Below are 18,377 nucleotides of genomic sequence, written 5' to 3'. Positions count from 1 at the left end.
CCGGGTCATGAAGACCCGGGAAAGTCCGAGAAACCGTCACAGCCAAGATAAGTCCGCAGAGACGGGATGCCCAAACATCATGTGGTTTCTGGACGGGATCCTGGGACAGAGAAAGGAAGGGGGGCGGGAATGAGGCGGCGTAACCAAGCATGGACTTCAGTTACTGGCTCCTTGACTGGCACGACTGGAAGGCGTTAATAATCTCAGCAGCCATGTTTGGGGTGCGTGGGGACCATCTGTACCATCTCTGCAAAAATTCCGTAAATCCAAATCCATTCTGAAATTAGAAGTTGGTTAAAAATTACGTGAGTGTCAACAGGGTGGCCGTTGGGGTTGTGGAATCAGAAGTGCAAGCCACGACCTTCATCATGACCTTCGTCACCTCCAGCGTGGAGTTGGACCCGGGCCTGGCGGGGCGGCTCACTCCCCAGGCCGTTGAGACGCGCCCACCGTGTTCTGTTCCTATGTCAGGTTATGTTTTGTTCACTTCCGCCCCAGATTAAGTCTCGTGCGATGGCCGGAGAGAGTAAAACACGGGACCCAGTGCAGACAGTTTCTCTTCCGTTCCTCTGGCCACAGGGCGTGCTGTCGCCCTCCCCAGAGGCGGGACATGAGCACGTTAGCACCTCTGCCATGTGTACCTATGTGGGCACCCACGGTAACACCCTCTACACATTGCATACGCATCTCGAGGGTTCTTCCGCATCGTTACGGCCGCCGCGCCCTCGCCAGGGAGAGACTGCAGGGTCCCCATCGTGCAGATGGCCCACAATGCAGGTGGTTCCTTATCAACAGACGTTTATTTCAGCCTTTTGTTACGACAAATAAGCCTACAATGAATGTCCTTGCACAGACGTCCTTGTGCACATTACAGCGGTATTTTTAATACATGCTTCGGATGCTCTGAGAATATTGCCCAATAATTTACTTAATGGATCCCTATTTTTAAACGTTTAGATTGTCTCCAATTTTTCCACCATTATAAGCAACACTGCTATGATCATAAATCTTGGCACATACCTCTGATTACTTCCCTGGGATGAATTTCTAGAAGAAAGTGCTGGGTAAATACATTTCAGCCTTAAAGCTGCTTCAAGCCCGTTTTGCAAGGGCTGAGTCAGGGCCGCCCTGCCTGGTAGTGCAGGTTGCACACTGCTCAAGATGCCCAGGAGGGGGCTGGAGGGGGCTGAGGAGGAGCCCGTGGTCCACTGGCCAGGTATCTGGGTGTTCCCTGGCGCAGGTGGCTTTTTCTAGTCCTCACGAAAGTGCTGTAGGTGCCAGCAGGGCCCGGGCTGGTTGTCAGAGGCAGAGTCTGAGGTCACAGGACCCCCCTGAGAGAAACTAGCCACCTAAGGTTCTGGAGAGCCAGGGGGCAGGGTCAGCTGCAAGGATGTCCAGTCTCCTTCAGGTGACTCTGCGTCACCCAGGGTGAGAGGCAGCATGATGTCTCTTCTGTCACCACCCCTGGGACTGTCTGCCACCGGCAGGAACGGGGCCCCCACTGGTCACCAGCTGACCTGTGTCCATCCAGTCCTGAGGGTTTGCCCCTAAATTAGCCGCCGTGGCCCATCCCTGTTCCGTGGCCCAGGAGCCTATGGATCCCATGCAGGAGGGTGGGACCCTGGACGGCCAGTGGGGTACAGAGGAGACAGAGGGGGGGGACAGAGGAGAAAGTCCCTGTGCCCTACGAGGCGGGGCTGAGGGGACCGGGAGGGTGCTCCCGCGAGCCGGGCCCTGGGGCCGCCACCCTGGCGACACCCAGCACGGGGCGGGACGCAGTCTCAGTGGACGCTGTCCCCCCAACCCTCTGGTCCCCCGGGCCGGGGAGCAGTCCTGTCCCCCAGGGGCCAGGCCCGGGCTTGCGCGGAGAGGCCCCCCTCCCGCCTGGCCCGGCGGCTGCCACATCCTCTCAAGTCCTCACGCTTACGCTTTACCATGAGGCCACGACAGGGCCACAGCAGTGGCTCCCAGTCGTGAAGGTCGAGGTGGCCGCTGATCAACAGAGCAGACCCTGCTGGGTGGAGACGGGCTTTGGGCAGTTCCAGGACGGGGCTCCGGACGGGGCGTCAGCCCAACCCGGCGGAAAGGCCCAGATGGAGAGGCCCCGGGGGAGCCGCGAGCCGGGCACATGGGGCGTCCCAGCCGCCTCACCGCGGAGACGGCAGCGGGGGCAGCAGAGAGCGTTCAGCCCCTTTGTCTGGGGAGTGAATGCAGTGACCTGGGGCAGTTTCAAAGCCCCGTTTGGGTAGAAGCGTCTCTTGTGAGATGATGGGCTTTTAATGATCACCTTTGACCCTGTCAACTCAGTAACTAAATGTATGAGACAGAGGGAGAGAGAGACTGGCAGACAGAGAGACAGACAGACACAGAAACAGAGACAGGGAGAGACAGAGAAAGGGACAGAGACACGGAGACAGAGACAGACGCAGGAAGAGAGAGATGGGGTGGAAAAGAGACAGGGATGGAGAGACAGAGACAGACAAGAAAGAGGCGGCAGCACGAGGACTGTCTTCAGGAGGCTCAGGGCACCTGGCAGGACCCCTGCCCTCTGGTCCCGGGAGGTGGGGTCTTGTGTGTTAGTATTTCCTTCCTCCGCACAGACAGGGAACCAAGGCGGAGAGAAGGGGGGAGGGAGGAAGGGGAAGGGGCGGGTGTCTGCTCTATGACACAGAGCCCTCGGACCAAGTGAGGGCGTCTGACCCACTGAGGGGCCAGCGTGAGAAGAGCTGGGGGGGTGAGGCCGGGGATGCACTCGGCCACCGCCCCCCCAGCTTCGTCCCAGTGTTTACAGACCTGAAGTGCCTCTAGCAGTTGGTAAGTGGGTGCCCCATAAGTGCCCCGCATCTGTCACGTGGGAAACAAAGGCCACAGTTTCCTTACAGCCCATGAGTCCGTAAAACAGGCAGAGTGACCTTCTTCTAGGGGATCAGCTGCCTCCGTGATGACACTTTGGTCGGGCAATCTTAGCCCCGACCCCCCAGGATCCTGTAAAGTCTCCTTTAACATATAGATATTCCTTTGGAAACTTCCTTTATCTCTACTCCCCAAGACATAGGTTGGCAATCATCCTCCAAGCATATGGTGCCCCTGATGTACGTCGGAAGGGCCTCATGAGTAAGGTCTTACCAGGCAGTGATAAATGACCTTTCCTAACAGCAACGAGCCCATCAGGGTCCTGGAAACCTTGCTTCCAAATTCCTCAGGGGCATCTCGGTGGCGCAGTCGGTGAAGCATCTGACTTTGGCTCAGGTCACGATCTCACAGTTTGTGGGTTCAGGCCCCGCCTCGGGCTCTGTGCTGACAGCTCGGAGCCTGGCACTTGCTTCGGGTTCTGTGTCTCCCTCTCTCTCTGCCCCTCTCCTGCTCATGCTCTGTCTTCTCTCTGTCTCTTTCAAAAATAAATAAGCATTTAAAAAACTTGCAAGTCCCTTAGAGATTTACATTATGCCTAACCACCCCCAGCCTGAGCGCATGTGATCAGTCACCCCTCACAGCCCCAGTGCCGCTCATCCTGCCCACGGGTCCTGTCCCCGGGCTTCACTAAAAACCAAAGACGCCTCAGGAATTCTTCCTTGGCCATCAGCTCCGGACTCCCACTACTCCCAAACCCCATCACCTGGAGGTCTCCTAAGCCACCCCCACAGGCCTCTCAGGCCCCGTGTCTAAGGGGTGAAGCCTGGCAAAGCTGAGTGGGGGGAGGGGTGGAATCACCGTGTGGTTCTCGCCAGAACAGCAACTCCATGCCAGAATGTGGCCCAAGGTCCAGACATTCCTTGAGAAGCTTCCAAATATTTAAACACTGACTCAGACTAAAACAGAACAAGCACAACAACCCTCTGTGGACTTTGACCCATCCCAGAGTAAATATAAAATTTAGGGAGAGAATTTACAGGTAGATGTCTCTACTCCAAATCCACCTCTGTCCTTGCGTCGGTGGCATAGCGGTGAGTCCACACCCGCCAAGTTCTGCAAACCGACCTCAAAGGTTTCTCAGGACCCAGACTCCACCGTGGGGTACCCGGGTATTCTGGGTGGGCTGCGTGGGGGCCGGGCCTCCGGAGACCGTGACCAGGGAGTTCTCGGGTGGGTTTCGTCCCAGTAAAACCCCACTTGCTCAGATGACTCTAACGCAGGGCTCGCAGGGAGGAGGGCAGAACCCGGCCAGCCCAGGAGACAAGGTTTACCGAGCACGTAGCGAAAACAGGATCCAGGTGAGGCTTAACTCTGCGTGAACAAAATGCGTCCCCGGGCACCAGAAGCACCGCCCGCCAGCCATCATTTATATGCTAATCAGTCTCTCACAGCCTGAGAGCCTCAGCCTTGCCAGGATTCCCTCCCTCCAGCCCTTCTGCGTCTGGTGGCAGTACTTGGACTCTGCAAGCCCCCGCCAGTCAGAGGTTCCCGATTCAGCCCACCCCCCACCCTCTGCGAGGCCAGCCTGGCTGGGGGGTCACTATCACACACACCTGCCTCTCCGTCCTTGAGGCAGGAGGACAGTGGTTCCCAGAAACCTCCGCCCACGGTGGGGGGTGGGACTCTCCTCTGTCCCTTCTCGGCACGCGCCCAGGGACAGTGAGAAGGGCCGAGACTCAGGCCTTCCCTGGGTTCTGAGGCGCCCCAGTGTCTCTCTGCTGGAGCCCCCGCTTCGAAACGTGGTCAAAAACACCACTGAAAAGCTTTCAGCGCTGAGGCTGCAGAGTGCTAGCCTGAGGGATATCTGCTTTGTTTGGCCCGCTTTCTCCGACTTAAAGAAACGTGTGTGGGGGAGGGGAGGATCACACAGAAACCAGACTGCCAGCTGCCCCCCCCCCCGCCAAGCCCCTGCGCCGGGGCCCCTGCAGGGCCCGGAAGGTCCTCTTCTAGAGGAAGACACCCTCCAGCCCCAAGGCGTCCCCTTCCAGCACCGAGGGGACCTCCTGTGCATCACGTGCCTGGCCACTGTAGACACCCGGGTTTAATGCTCCTGACTTAGAGGAAAAGACAATTTGAGGGACCCCTGTAACAATCAGGCTGTTCCAGGAAGATGTAAGGACAGCGAGCCAGTCCACAAAGCGCCTGCTCTGTGTGGAAAGAAATCACTCAGGGGTCGGGCTCTGCCAAAGAAAGCGTTTTACTGTTCTATTTCTGTCCCTGATTTGGAGAAGAGTTTTGGGTGTAGTACGGGCTCGTTTGAGGATGCCCTTGGACAAGGGCGGTTTGAGGCCGCCATTTCGACGCGGTCCTTTTCAGGCTCGTTTGACAGACAGGAAAGCCTGTCACTTGGCAACAGAAGGAGCCACTCAAAGCTACCACACCTGTTTCACAAACTGCCGGTGCGCCCCCACACGTTGAAGCGATCATATGTGCCTCTAAATCAAATTCCCCAGCAACATCCGGGGCCAGATGCTTTCTGCAGTGGTGCTGGCCACAGAGGCGGCACGAACAGGTGTTCACCGACTCATCCCTACATGGACCCTTGGTCCCACCCCATCCCTGGCCCTGGTTTCCAATCTCGACACTCCGCCGGGCTCCCGCAGCGCAAAGATGACGACGTCAGCCGCACTGATTGGCATCGGGGTCGCCTGGGTATGCCTCCAACACGTCACTGGGGAGATGCCCAGTGACAACACGGCCTGGGCCAGATTGGCACGCCCCGTGGAACAGCCTGGCAGTATGAACTCGAGCTGAATACCCTGGAACCCACCAATTCCACCCCGAGGCAAATACCAGCGTAAACATGTGCAAACAGGCACGCGCAAGCATGGTCATGGCCCCACTCTCCGAAATAGTCCCTAAAGGAAACTACTCGAATGCCCATAAACGGTAGAGTAGGTGAACACACGATGGTGTTATCACAACCGGATATTATTCAGCAACGAGAATGAGCGAACTGGACAAGAACACTCCATGTTACAGACGACTTGACTTGCCAACCTGCTGGCGAACGAGCCCCCAGATCCAGAAGAGCACAGACTAGACAGTTCCATTCATCTAAAGTATAAAAAACAGGCATGATAAAAATCGGGGTGATAGTTGATGTTAAGAAGAGAACAAATCAGTATATCATGGTATATGGAAAATATCGTAATTTTTAAAATGCTTGTATTTATTTATTTTTGAGAGAGAAAGAGAGCAAGCAGGGGAGGGGCAGAGAGAGAGAGAGAGAGAGGAGAAAGAGAGACAGAGAATTCCACAGGCTCCGTGCTGACAGCAGCAGGCCTGACTCGGGGGCTTGAACTCACAAACCGCGAGATCATCACCTGGGCTGAAATCGAGAGTCAGATGCCCAACCAACTGAGCCATCCAGGCGCCCTGAAAATATCATAATTTTTAAATGGGCAAAAGATTTTACAGACACTTCACCTGAGAATGTACCTGAACGGCCGGTAAGCACAGGAAAAGCACCTCAGCATTATTAGTCAACAGGGAAACGCAAATCGAAACCAGTCACCCTGCGACCAAGATGCTCTATGCCACGGGCATAATGGCAGAGGCAGGTGGCCAGCCGGTGTCCACAGTGAGCTACACACCCACAAAATGGCTAAACCCGACAGGACTGAGCACACCGTGTGCTGTGGGATGTAAAATGGTACAGCCATTTGGAAAAGTTTGGCAGCTCCCGAGAAAGTTCAATATAGTCACCAGACGCATGAATTTCCTAGGGCTGCTGTTAACAAATGACCACCAACTCAGTGGCTTAACGCAACACGAACTCTCTTTCTTGTAGTTCTGGGGATCAGAAGTCCAAAATGAGTCTGTAAAGGGCTAACAGCAGGTGTGGACGGGGCTGGTTCCATCCGAGCCTCGGGAGGATCCTTTCTTGCCTCCCACTTTCTAGAGGTCACCACGTCACCCAAATCTGCGTCCCTATTCCCACAGTCTTCTCCCCTGACTTGGCCACTCCTACCTCTCTGTCATAAGGACACTGAGCCCACCCAGATAATCCAGGATGACCTCCTCATCTCTAGACCCTTAATTTAACCACGTCTGCAAAGTCCCTTTGGCCACACGAGGCCATGCTCACGGTGTGTGTGCCGATGCACTGGCATGTTTAACAGGAAAGATGTGGCGGGCGTTCAAGACAACAGAAGATATGGGCAGCTGTGACCAGGCATGGATGGACGGTAACCACGCACCTGCTCCTTAAGGCCCACAGCGCACCTCGGGCCCAGGTGAGGGCTGACCCCAAATGTATCGCGATGGCTCCACCGAGATGATGGTTCACGAATCACTCATTCTCCAGAGCTCAGCCCGAATATAACACCCATCGGTGAGTGAAACGATGCCCGGGAACAATTTGGTAAGGAGTAAAATACAGGGTCTCATATTTTTATTTTTTTAGTTCATTCCTTTATTTTGAGAGCGAGGTGAGGGGAGCAGAGAGAGAATCCCGGGCAGGCTCCGCAGAGCCTGACGTGGGGCTCGAACTCCCGAACTGTGAGATCATGTCCTGAGCTGAAATCGAGTCGGACACTTAATCGATTGAGCCACCCAGGCGTCCCCATAGTCTCATATTTTTAAACAGTGAATCCATACAGTTGGGAAGTGAAGGTGACCGAAGCGTCGGGAATAACACAGCTGAGCCGCACCAGAGCCACGAGCCACCTGCCCAGTCCAGCTACCGGCACAGGAAGGGCCCGTTTCGTGCTTGCAACGACCGGTGGGAAAGAATACGCTTCCCCATGACGGTTCGGAACCTCTCACCCGGAAAACTAGATTTCAAAGAGAGGAGAGGTCCTGGGTGAAGGGATATATCACGTATGAAACCAGCCAGAAAAGGGGGGAAATGGGACACTGTGCTGCTTACTCTGGGGTTTTACTTTGGTGGTTGTTTCTGGACCCAGCAAACGGTGCTCGTGGAGAGAAAGGAAAAATAAGATCTCTCGGTTTGGTGTCCGGGGAGTTGGTATTAATTGTCACGTTGAAAGAGTGCTTTCTCTTCCTGGGCTTTCAAAGCTTCTGAAAATAACACAAGGGGAGAAGCCTGGGGAGGAAGATGGAGAAGCGATTATTAAGGGCTAAGTGCGTGACAGGTCTTTTGTCTTTACAAGACATCACCAGCCGATGCACACGCTACAGTGTTTGGCACAGCCCCATTTCGTCTTCAAACCAGGTTGTTATAATACTGGCTTGAAGGAAGCCTGAGCCACACTGCGACCAAGATGCTCTATGCCATGGGCATAATGGCAGAGGCAGGTGGCCAGCTGGTGTCCATGGCTCCGGTTTGAGAAAACATCCTCCTGAGGAAAACATCCCCTTCCCTGTGCAACATTCCAACTGAAGGGGCTTTTTATTTTTTTTTAATGTTTATTTTTGAGGGAGAAAGAGAGACAGAGAAACAGAGAGAGACGGGCACGAGCAAGGGAGGGGCAGAGAGCGAGGAGACAGAATCCAAAGCAGGCTCCAGGCTCTGAGCTGTCCAAACAGAGCCCGACGCAGGGCTCGAACTCACGAACCGTGAGATCATGACTTGAACCAAAGTCAGACGCTTAACAGACTGGGCGAACAAGGTGCCCCTTGAACAGGCGTTTTAGACGTCTGTCTCCCAGCATGAGCCTCCCAGAGACAGAGGGGCACAGAGGACATGGGTAGGACAGCTGCCTGCGTGGGGAGAGGCAGAGGCCCCGGGGCAGGCCCCCAGCAATCTGCAGCCTCCGACAGGACGACAGGCTGATGAACATCTCTGTGAGACTTAGTTCAAGTAGCATCTTCTTCAGGAAGAGGCCGTTAAGAAACAAAATTCGGGGTCTATCCACCAAGAAGACCTAACAATTGTAAACATTTATGCTCCAAATGTGAAAGCACACAAATATGTAAATCAATTAATCACAAACATAAAGAAACTCCTTGATAATAATACCATACTAGTAGGGGACTTCAACACCCCACTCACAGCAAAGGACAGATCATCTAATCAGAAAATCAACAAGGAAACAATGGCTTTGAATGACACACTGGAGCAGATGGACTTAACAGATATATTCAGAACATTTCATCCTAAAGCAGCAGAATATACATTCTTCTCCAGTGCACATGGAAGGTTCTCCAGAATAGACCACATACTGGGATACAAATCAGCCCTAAGTAAGTACAAAAAGATCAAGATCATACCGTGCATATTTTCAGACCAGAATGCTATGAAACTCAAAATCAACCACAAGAAAAAACTGGAAAGGTAACAAATACTTGGAGACTAAAGAACATCCTACTAAAGAATGAATGGGCTAACCAAGAAGTTAGAGAGGAAATTAAAAAGTATATGGAAGTCAATGAAAATGATAACACCACAGCCCCAAACCTCTGGGAAACAGCAAAGGTGGTCATGAGAGGAAAGTACATAGCAATCCAGGCCTTCCTAAAGAAGGAAGAAAGGTCTCAGATACACAACCTAACCTTACACTTTAAAAAGATGGAAAAAAACCCAGCAAATAAAACCCCAAACCAGCAGAAGACAGGAAATAATAAAGATTAGAGCAGAAATTAATGCTCTTGAAACCAAAAAACAAACAAACAAACAAACAAAAACCCCAGTAGAACAGATCAATGAAACCAGAAGCTGGTTTTTTGAAAGAATTAACAAAATTGATAAACCACTAGCTAGTTGATCAAAAAGAAAAAGGAAAGGACCCAAATAAATCAAGAATGAAAGAGGGGAGATCACAACCAACACAGAAATAAAACCAATAATAAGAGAATATTATGAGCAAGGACCCAAATAAATCAAGAATGAAAGAGGGGAGATCACAACCAACACAGAAATAAAACCAATAATAAGAGAATATTATGAGCAATTATATGACAATAAAATGGGCAATCAGGAAAAATGGACAAATTCCTAGAAACATATACACTACCAAAACTGAAACAGGAAGAAATAGAAAATTTGACCGGACCCATAACCAGTAAGGAAATAGAATTAGTAATAAAAAATCTCCCAAAAAACAAGAGTCCAGGGCCACACGGCTTTCCAGGGGAATTCTATCAAACATTTAAGGAAGAGTTAACACCTATTCTCTTGAAGCTGTTTCAAAAAACAGAAATGGAAGGAAAACTTCCAAACTCTTTCTATGAAGCCAGCATTACCTTGATTCCAAAACCAGACAAAGATCCCACTAAAAAGGAGAACTATAGACCAATTTCCCTGATGAACATGGAGGCAAAAATCCTCAACAAGGTATTAGCCAACCGGCTCCAACAATATATTAAAAAAATTATTCACCACGACCAAGTGGGATTTATACCTGGAATGCAAGGCTGGTTCAATATCCGCAAAACAATCAATGTGATTCATCACATCAATAAAAGAAAGGACAAGAACCACATGATCCTCTCAATAGATGCAGAGAAAGCATTTGACAAAATACAGCATCCTTTCTTGATAAAAACCCTCAAGAAAGTAGGGATAGAAGGAGCATACCTTGAGATCAAAAAAGCCATATGTGAAAGACCTGGTGCTAATATCTTCCTCCATGGGGAAAAACTGAGAGCTTTCCCCCTAAAGTCAGGAACAAGACAGGGATGTTCACTCTCGCCACTGTTATTCAACCTAGTATTGGAAGCCTTAGCCTCTGCAATCAGACAACACAAAGAAATAAAAGGCATCCAAATCAGCCAGGAGGAGGTCAAACTTTCACTCTTCGTAGATGACATGGTACTCTATATGGAAAACCCAAAGGATTCCACCAAAAAACTGCCAGAACTGATCCATGAATTCAGCAAAGTGGCAGGATATAAAATCAATGCATCCTATAATCATTGGATGGAAATGATTGCATTCCTATACACCAACAATGAAGCAACAGAAAGAAAAATCAAGGAATCGATCCCATTTACAGTTGCACCAAAAACCATAAAATACCTAGGAATAAATCTAACCAAAGAGGTGAAAAATCTACACACTGAAAACTATAGAAAGCTTATGAAAGAAATTGAAGAAGACACAAAAAAATGGAAAAATATTCCATGCTCCTGGATAGGAAGAACAAATATTGTTAAAATGTCAATACTACCCAAAGAAATCTACATATTCAATGCAATCCCTATCAAAATAACACCAGCATTCTTCACACAGCTACAGCAAACAATCCTACAACGTGTATGGAACCAGAAAAGACCCTGAATAGCCAAAGCAATCTTGAAAAAGAAAACCATAGCAGGAGGCATCACAATCCCAGACGTCAAGCTGTATTACAAAGCTGTCATCATCAAGACAGTATGGTACTGGCACAAGAAGAGACACTCAGATCAATGGAACAGAATAGAGGACCCAGAAATGGACCCACAAATGTATGGCCAACTCATCTTTGACAAAGCGGGAAAGAATATCCAATGGAATAAAGACAGTCTCTTCACCAAGTGGTGCTGGGAAAACTGGACAGCGACATGCAGAAGAATGAACCTGGACCACTTTCTTACACCATACACAAAAATAAACTCAAAATGGTTGAAAGACCTCAATGTAAGACAGGAAGCCATCAAAATCCTCAAGGAGAAACCAGGCAAAAACCTCTTTCACCTCTGCCGCAGCAACTTCTTACTCAACACGTCTCCGGAGGAAGATGTGCAAAAGCAAAAGCAAAAATGAACTACTGGGACCTCATCAAGATAAAAAGCTTCTGCACAGCAAAGGAAACAATCAGCAAAACTAAAGGGCAACCGACAGAATGGAAAACATATTTGCAAACGACATATCAGATAAAGGGTTAGTATCCAAAATCTATAAAGAACTTATCAAACTCAACACCCAAAAAACAAATAATCCAGTAAAGAAATGGGCAAAAGACATGAACAGACACTTCTCCAAGGAAGACATCCAGATGGCCAACCGACACATGAAAAAATGCTCAACATCACTCATCATCAGGGAAATACAAATCAAAACCACAATGAGGTAGCACCTCACATCTGTCAGAATGGCTAACATTAACAACTCAGGCCAACAGATGTCGGCAAGGATGCAGAGAGGATCTCTTTTGCATCGTTGGTGGGAATGCCAGCTGGTGCAGCCACTCTGGAAAACAGTATGGAGGTTCCTCAAAAAGTTACAAATAGAACTACCCTACGACCCAGCAATTGCACTACTGGGTATTTAAACCAAGGATACAAAAATGCTGACTCGAAGGGGCACATGCACCCCAATATTTATAGCAGCACTATCGACAATAGCCAAAGTATGGAAAGAGCCCAAATGTCCATCGATGGATGAATGGATAAAGAAGATGTGGTATACAGATACAATGGAGTATTCCTTGGCGATAAAAAAGAATGAAATCTTGCCATTTGCAACTACGTGGATGGAACTGGAGAGTATTATGCTAAGTGAAATTAGTCAGAGAAAGACAAATATCATATGATTTCACTCATGAGGACTTCGAGACACAGAAGTGATGAACATAAGGGAAGGGAAACAAAAATAATATAAAAACAGGGAGGGGGACAAAACAGAAGAGACTCTTAAATATGGAGAACAAACTGAGGTTTACTGGAAGGGTGGTGGGAAGGGAAAGGGCTAAATGGGTAAAGGGCATTAAGGAATCTGCTCCTGAAATCATTGTCGCACTATATGCTAACTAACTTGGATGTAAATTAAAAAAATAAATTAAAAAATAAAAAAAATTTTAAAAAGAAAATTCAAACGACCACATTTTAAAGATCCTTCTGCCTCTCTTCAATAATTCAGGATCGGTGGCATCCAGCCAGCAGACAGACGGGCTCCGAGAAGCCATGCGCAGACTCCCGCAGGCAGAAGGGGGCCGGAACAAGGCAGTCACCCGACACGGAAACACAGGGTGGTCATCGCATCTGTTACTTTCCTTCAGGAGACGGCAGGGTTCCATCGGTGAGACCATGTAACTAGTGCCCACCGGGCGACTCCTGACTGACTGGTAAGAGTCCATTACTGGGAGACCCAAAACTGTGACTGTCTTGGTCTGGTGACGCCAGGCTTAGCCTGTGACTCTACCTGAGCTTCTACTCTACCTGGCTTCTTTGTCACGGGGCCTCAAGGACAAAGTGGGCAACACGTGTGCTCGGGGGTGCCTGTGTCCCCACACCCATTGTCGCCCTCTGCTCAGGGTCCCAGAAGGCTCCTCCTGCAAGTTGTCTCCGGGCTCAGGGCTGCTGGCTCCCACCTCGGTCCGACCGGGCACCGGAGGCTGGGAGGAGGGAAGCCCGAGTGTTTCTGTCCTCGGTTTTGGAAGCATCTCTGGCGTCGTCTTCAGCTTCCCCCTGGGGCCAGCTCTCCGAGCCCCTCCTTCGGTCCCAGCCTCCAGCTCCGGCCCCCAACGGGCTGCGATGACGCCACCAGGGACCTGTTCCTCCAGCCCAGAGGGTGGTGGGGGCTCTGGGCTGCCTTGCCTAGCCGTCTGCGGCTCTTCCTAGGCCATTATTATTTGTTCAGGCGGGAAGCTTCCCTCTGCGGAACCACCTCTGTGTTCCCGATCGAACCGTGACTGATAAAGTGCTCAACGAGGGTGAGCTGTTATTTTTAAACACAGCATTTTTAGGCTCACACATTCTACGCCCCTTTGCAGTAATAACGTGTTTACAGGTCTTCCCCTACCACCTGGTGACACATTCAGTAGGAATGAAGTAAAACGGAGCTGTTGTGGCTGGCTGGGCCACCTAATACCTTCTCTGTTAGTAAGAGGATCTTCAGTGCATCCCCCTGAAACCCAGCGCTCTCCCGTCTCTCTTGCTCCTGGAGGACCTCACTCAGTTGTAGAGACGGGAAAACTTTTGTGCACACCGGGAACAGACAAGGGGACACAGCGCTCGTGGGTTCTGCCTTGGAGTAGAGGAGCTCACAGGACAAGGGGAGAGAGATAAAGAACGGAACAAGGGCCAGGAAGAACACGCTAGGATTGAGAAGAAAGTGGGCATCGTTTACAGACCACATGATCGTCTACGTCAGAAATCCAAACCGATCTACAGATAAATCATGGAGAATAATGAAACTGAGCAAGGCAGCCGAACACAAAATCGGCTTTTAAAAACTGTATTCCTAGCAACAAACAATTTGCAAGAGAGGGGCCTAACAGCATCAAGGAGTGAAGTATCCAGGAATAAATCTAATTTTTTTAACATTTATTTATTATTGAGAGACAGAGACAGAGCACAAGCGGGGGAGGGGCAGAGAGGGTGAGACAGAGAACCAGAAGCAGGCTCCAGACTCGAGCTGTCAGCACAGAGCCCGACGTGGGGTTTGAACCCATGAACCGTGAGATCATGACCTGAGCTGAAGTCGGACGCTTAACCGACTGAACCACCCAGGCACCCCAATCTAGGAATAAATCTAACATGCAAAAGATCTTTGCGGAGAAACCGGGAAAACTTTTGAGACTTTTTGAAAGATTTCTGCCTAGTAAACCGGAGAAGCAAATACCGCAGAGGCCTCAACTCTCCCCAGCAATCCCAACGTAAACAGACATAGGCTTCTGGGAAGAGCTGGGGAAGCTGATGCGAAGATTCATTTGGAAATGCAAAGAGACAACCTGAAGATCTTCTCTTCATGCGTCCGTGCTGGTTAGGAGCCCCTAAGCCGATTTCACGAGCAGCAGCAGACTGCACGGCAACCCACCGTTCAAAAACCAGGGAGCCCGTTCAACACCTGCCCACCCTCCCCCCCCCCCCCCCGGGCACACAGGCTTCAGTGAAAACACACCTGGGGCCAAACAGACATCCTGGAGCATCAGTCCTAAGATCTCCAGCAGTCTTTTGAAGGACAGAGTACTGTCCTGCCCCCATTTTATAGAAAAGAGAGGCTCAGAGAGAGAACAAGACTAACTCCAAATTCCACTGGAACTGACATTACAGTTAGGAATGCAACCCAGGCGTTCGAAATCCCATGCCAGGCTGAGAAAGCCATCTGCACAGGGTCTGGAGGTTCTTCCAGAATCCTCTTGAGGTAAAAGGAGGAGTGGAGTTTGGCTAGGAGCATTGGGCTTTCCTCTGCTCTCTGAACCCAAGGGAAAGCTCAAAGCAAACCCAGAGTCCCCGAGTCCCAGCACTTGCCTGGACCAACCAGGTGGGACTTACCAAATAACTGAGAGCCATGGTAGGCCCCCCTCAGTGGCAGCAGGGCACCCTGTGGAGCCAGATAGAATGATGGCTCGCTCACGTTCATTCTACTGCGTGCGGGTGCTACCCCAGGCCGTGGGGATGCCTAGGTGAACCCACAAACCTCAGCTTTCCTGAAGCTAACGGGGGAGGGGGTGGGTGCTGCATACAGGAGGTAATGGGGGGTGGTGGCGTGGGCACCCCAAAGGCAGATCGGCAGGACCGAGCAGCGCGAGACACTCTAGCGGGGACACCTACAGCCTGGCTGAGAACGGGACAGCACTGAGCCCTGGATGGGGAGCCTGCCACATAAAAAGCAAGAAGAGTGACACCCCCAAAGATATCACAAGGGCAAAGGCCCTGACGTGGGAACTGCTTGTGGCTTAATTTTTAAAACCCTATTAAGGTTTGGATGCGCTATGTCAACGTTACTAGCAGAAAGACTTGTCACTGGTTTGTGCAGAAGAGATGCGGGTGCGGGAGAAGAACGTCCACGTCACTGCCAGCATCAGCCCCAGTGCAGAGAGGGCTCTGGGCCCCAAGGCAACGCTTCTGCACGGCAGCCGCTGACAGTCTAGGGTGCACCAGAAGGAGCCACTCTCCTAATGAAAACACAGGTGGTAAAACCGAGGCCCCGGAGTTAGCTCCTCGGCGGCCACCCCGCATCCAGGTGGCTGGTCTCCGAGAAGCGGGCTCCCTCCACCAACCCCGACCACTTTTCTCCCACACGAGTCCACACAAAATCCGGTTACTGCGAGGGGCTTCACGGCCTACTAAGCCCTGTGGTATCCGCTGAGGGCACCTTCCGAAGGAGGCGGGATGAGTGAGGGTCCGGGTCTCCAGGACCGAGAAGTGACCAGAACCTCAGAAACGTGAAGCGATCGCCTTGGACAGCACCTGGCCCAGGCCCTTCTTCAGACTTCCCCTGCTCCCGGACCCCCAGGCCTGGGCCCCGAGCTGCCTGGCGCCCCCAGGCCCTTGACCCCCGAGCTCCCCGCACCCCCCCCCCCAGGCCCTTGACCCCGGAGCTCCCCGCACCTCCCCCCTCCCCCAGGCCCTAGCCCCCAATCCCCCAGGCCCTGGGCCCCGAGCTCCCCGGCCCCCAGCCCTTCGCCTCAAGAGCTCCACAGTCTCAGAATCCCCCGGTTCCCCGAATCCCCCCGGCTCCCGACCCCCCAGACCCCTGTCCCGGTCGCAGCGGCCGGGAGACCTCGCACGGACGCAGGGAGGGGCCGCCCCGCCGCGCCGCGCACTCGACCTGCGCAGCACCCACCCTCCTTCCGCCCAGCGCCCGCCGGCCTGATGCAGGTAGCGCGCAATCCGGCGCCGCGCTTTCGCCACTGCTCTGGACAATTGTTTGAGAAAACTAACGCTAAACATGCACTGTCCTCTGACCACATCAGCTCCCACCGTGGCGACGCCTCCGAATGCAAAAGGCTAAAGCCAAAATACTTTCTAGCGGTTCAAACGGCTCCGAGGGGTAGCGAATCTGCGGAAGCTGCTCGCCGGAAGTAGGGCTGCCCGTCGCCGGAAGTTGCGCTTCCTCCATTTTGTTGTCCGCTATGGCGGCGGTGTCGAGTTTGGGCCCGGGATGCGGCGCTTTTGACTGAGGGGGTAGGCCAGGCGGAGGCATTGGGGACATCCGCGCGGCGCAGAAGAGGACCAGCCTGGACGCCGGGGACGCTGTCATGTACGGCGCGAGCGGAGGCCGTGCCAAAACGGAGAGGAAAAGCGGCGCGAAGGAGGAGGCCGGACCCGGAGGTGCCGGCGGTGGGGGGAACCGAGTGGAGCTGCTGGTCTTCGGCTATGCCTGCAAGCTGTTCCGGGATGATGAGAGGGCCCTGGCCCAGGAACAGGGACAGCACCTCATCCCCTGGATGGGGGACCACAAGATCCTCATCGACAGGTCGGTTCCTCCCCCCACCCGTCGGTCCTCCCCTTCCCTCGCCCGCTTGATTTCGTCTGATGTTGACTTGATGGCCAGGACTAAAGAGGGTTTTGTGGAGCCAGCGGGGATCCGGGGGACCCCCTCCTCTGTCCTTACATCCCCCTGGTTTTAGAGGGAGGGGGACGGTGAAACCTGCCCTAAGGCACTGGCTGGAGTTGGCATGCCGTGTCTGTCGCCGGAGGGATCGTCTCTGCTCCTGCAGCCCCTCGCGACCCCTCACCCCTGTCACTGGTTCCAGTTGGCCACTCCACGCGGTGGAAGCTGCCGGTGCCTTGGCCTCCCCCGACCCGCGTTGCCTTGGGGTCGTGCGCTGCCTCCCTACGCGCGGCGCTCCCACAGCTCCGTGTGGTGGGAGGACACCCCGAAACGCCGCACACTGAGGCCGCGCGGTTAGAAAACTTCTCGGGCCCCCAGAGTGCGCCTCGAACCTCGTAAGCCCCCGGCGCCCTCCGTGGAGTGCCCGTATTTTGCCGGCGTGACATTTGACTCCATCAGCCTCCCCCCTCCCCCACCCCGTGATAATCTGAACTGGTTTGAGTGATTCAGACCAGAGGGTGAAGTTGCCAATCAGTTGGAAGCCAGTTGACTTCGTGCAGACACTGGCTTTGCTCCTAGAGGTAGTGTTCCTAGGGCTGGTTTCACGGTCTCTTAAAACCGAAGGGCGGAACTGGGATATAGATGTGTTTCTTTTCAAATCAAACCTGCTTTAGGTAATCTCCCCGGAGGGTGTTCAGCCACTTTGGGCAGAGGGGTACTGGGGTCGGGGACGTCTAAAGATGTTTGATTTGAAAAGGATGGCATTACATGGTGTAGGCCGTTTGCTCCCCTCTCCCCCCCATGTTTTCAGTCCCCCTCTCTTTCCTTCTCCTTCTTGGGGTTTTTGTTGGTTTGGTTTTTTTGTTTTGTTTTGTTTTGTTTTTTGCCGGTTTGGCAACTCTGCTTCTGGGGCCCGGACTGAAAAGCTAAGGATGACCAGCCATTTAACTGTGGAATAGTCTCTCCGAGTGAAGGAAGCCCGTCGTTTGATTAAAGCTGGATTCTACAAAGCCCTGGAACGTGACTGTAGGGATGACCTGTGCGCTGGCCAAAAAATGGACACATTAATGACCAAATAGGCCTTTTTCCACCCCTGACATTTCCGTTTGGAGTTAGATCTAGGCAACAGTGACTCTTGAAGGGAGGGCTGCCGGATCAGTCCGGACGGGACGCCTCGCCCTCTTCAAACACGTTGTGCCTTTAAACCGTAGTTTCTATTGAACGAGGTTGCCTGAGCTGTCAGGCAGCTTGCTTTTCCAAAGCGTTACTTGTGCTATTTGTTATGAAAATTTGGTCAACGGTGAAGTCTGAGCTCTTTAGGCAGTTTTCCTTATCGTTCTGTACGTGACTGGAGTTA

The 18,377-nt window shown here is 52.2% G+C and overlaps 1 protein-coding gene and 1 long non-coding RNA gene across 7 annotated transcripts in view; one reads left to right on the top strand and one right to left on the bottom strand.

The window, feature by feature from the left end:
• Nucleotides 1-7,306: 7,306 nt before the first annotated feature.
• On the bottom strand, nucleotides 7,307-16,340 carry LOC106979521 (uncharacterized). 4 transcript variants are annotated; one of them, XR_008291892.1, is made up of 5 exons: nucleotides 15,469-16,013; nucleotides 15,016-15,064; nucleotides 12,619-13,133; nucleotides 7,787-7,963; nucleotides 7,307-7,691 (listed from the first exon to the last, which is right to left on the bottom strand). It is a non-coding gene; the product is annotated as an uncharacterized LOC106979521 (long non-coding RNA). The 4 variants fall into 4 exon arrangements; XR_008291893.1 differs by lacking the exons at nucleotides 15,016-15,064; nucleotides 15,469-16,013 and adding an exon at nucleotides 16,310-16,340; XR_008291891.1 differs by having other exon boundaries at nucleotides 15,016-16,012.
• Nucleotides 16,341-16,571: 231 nt separating this feature from the next.
• The window catches only part of SFSWAP (splicing factor SWAP), a 68,776-nt gene continuing 66,970 nt past the window's right edge, over nucleotides 16,572-18,377 (top strand). Inside the window, exon 1 of one of the 3 annotated variants that reach the window (XM_053206592.1) lies at nucleotides 16,572-16,942. In XM_053206592.1, coding sequence (XP_053062567.1) covers nucleotides 16,725-16,942 — 218 coding nt within the window. In that variant the 5' untranslated portion in view covers nucleotides 16,572-16,724. The remainder of the gene's footprint in view (nucleotides 16,943-18,377) is intronic. The other 2 variants (XM_027052107.2, XM_027052108.2) reach the window with 2 other exon arrangements.

This window comes from Acinonyx jubatus, chromosome D3, assembly GCF_027475565.1.
Source record: "Acinonyx jubatus isolate Ajub_Pintada_27869175 chromosome D3, VMU_Ajub_asm_v1.0, whole genome shotgun sequence".
NCBI classification, from domain to species: domain Eukaryota; kingdom Metazoa; phylum Chordata; class Mammalia; order Carnivora; family Felidae; genus Acinonyx; species Acinonyx jubatus.
This window is presented reverse-complemented; position numbering and strand designations above follow the sequence as displayed.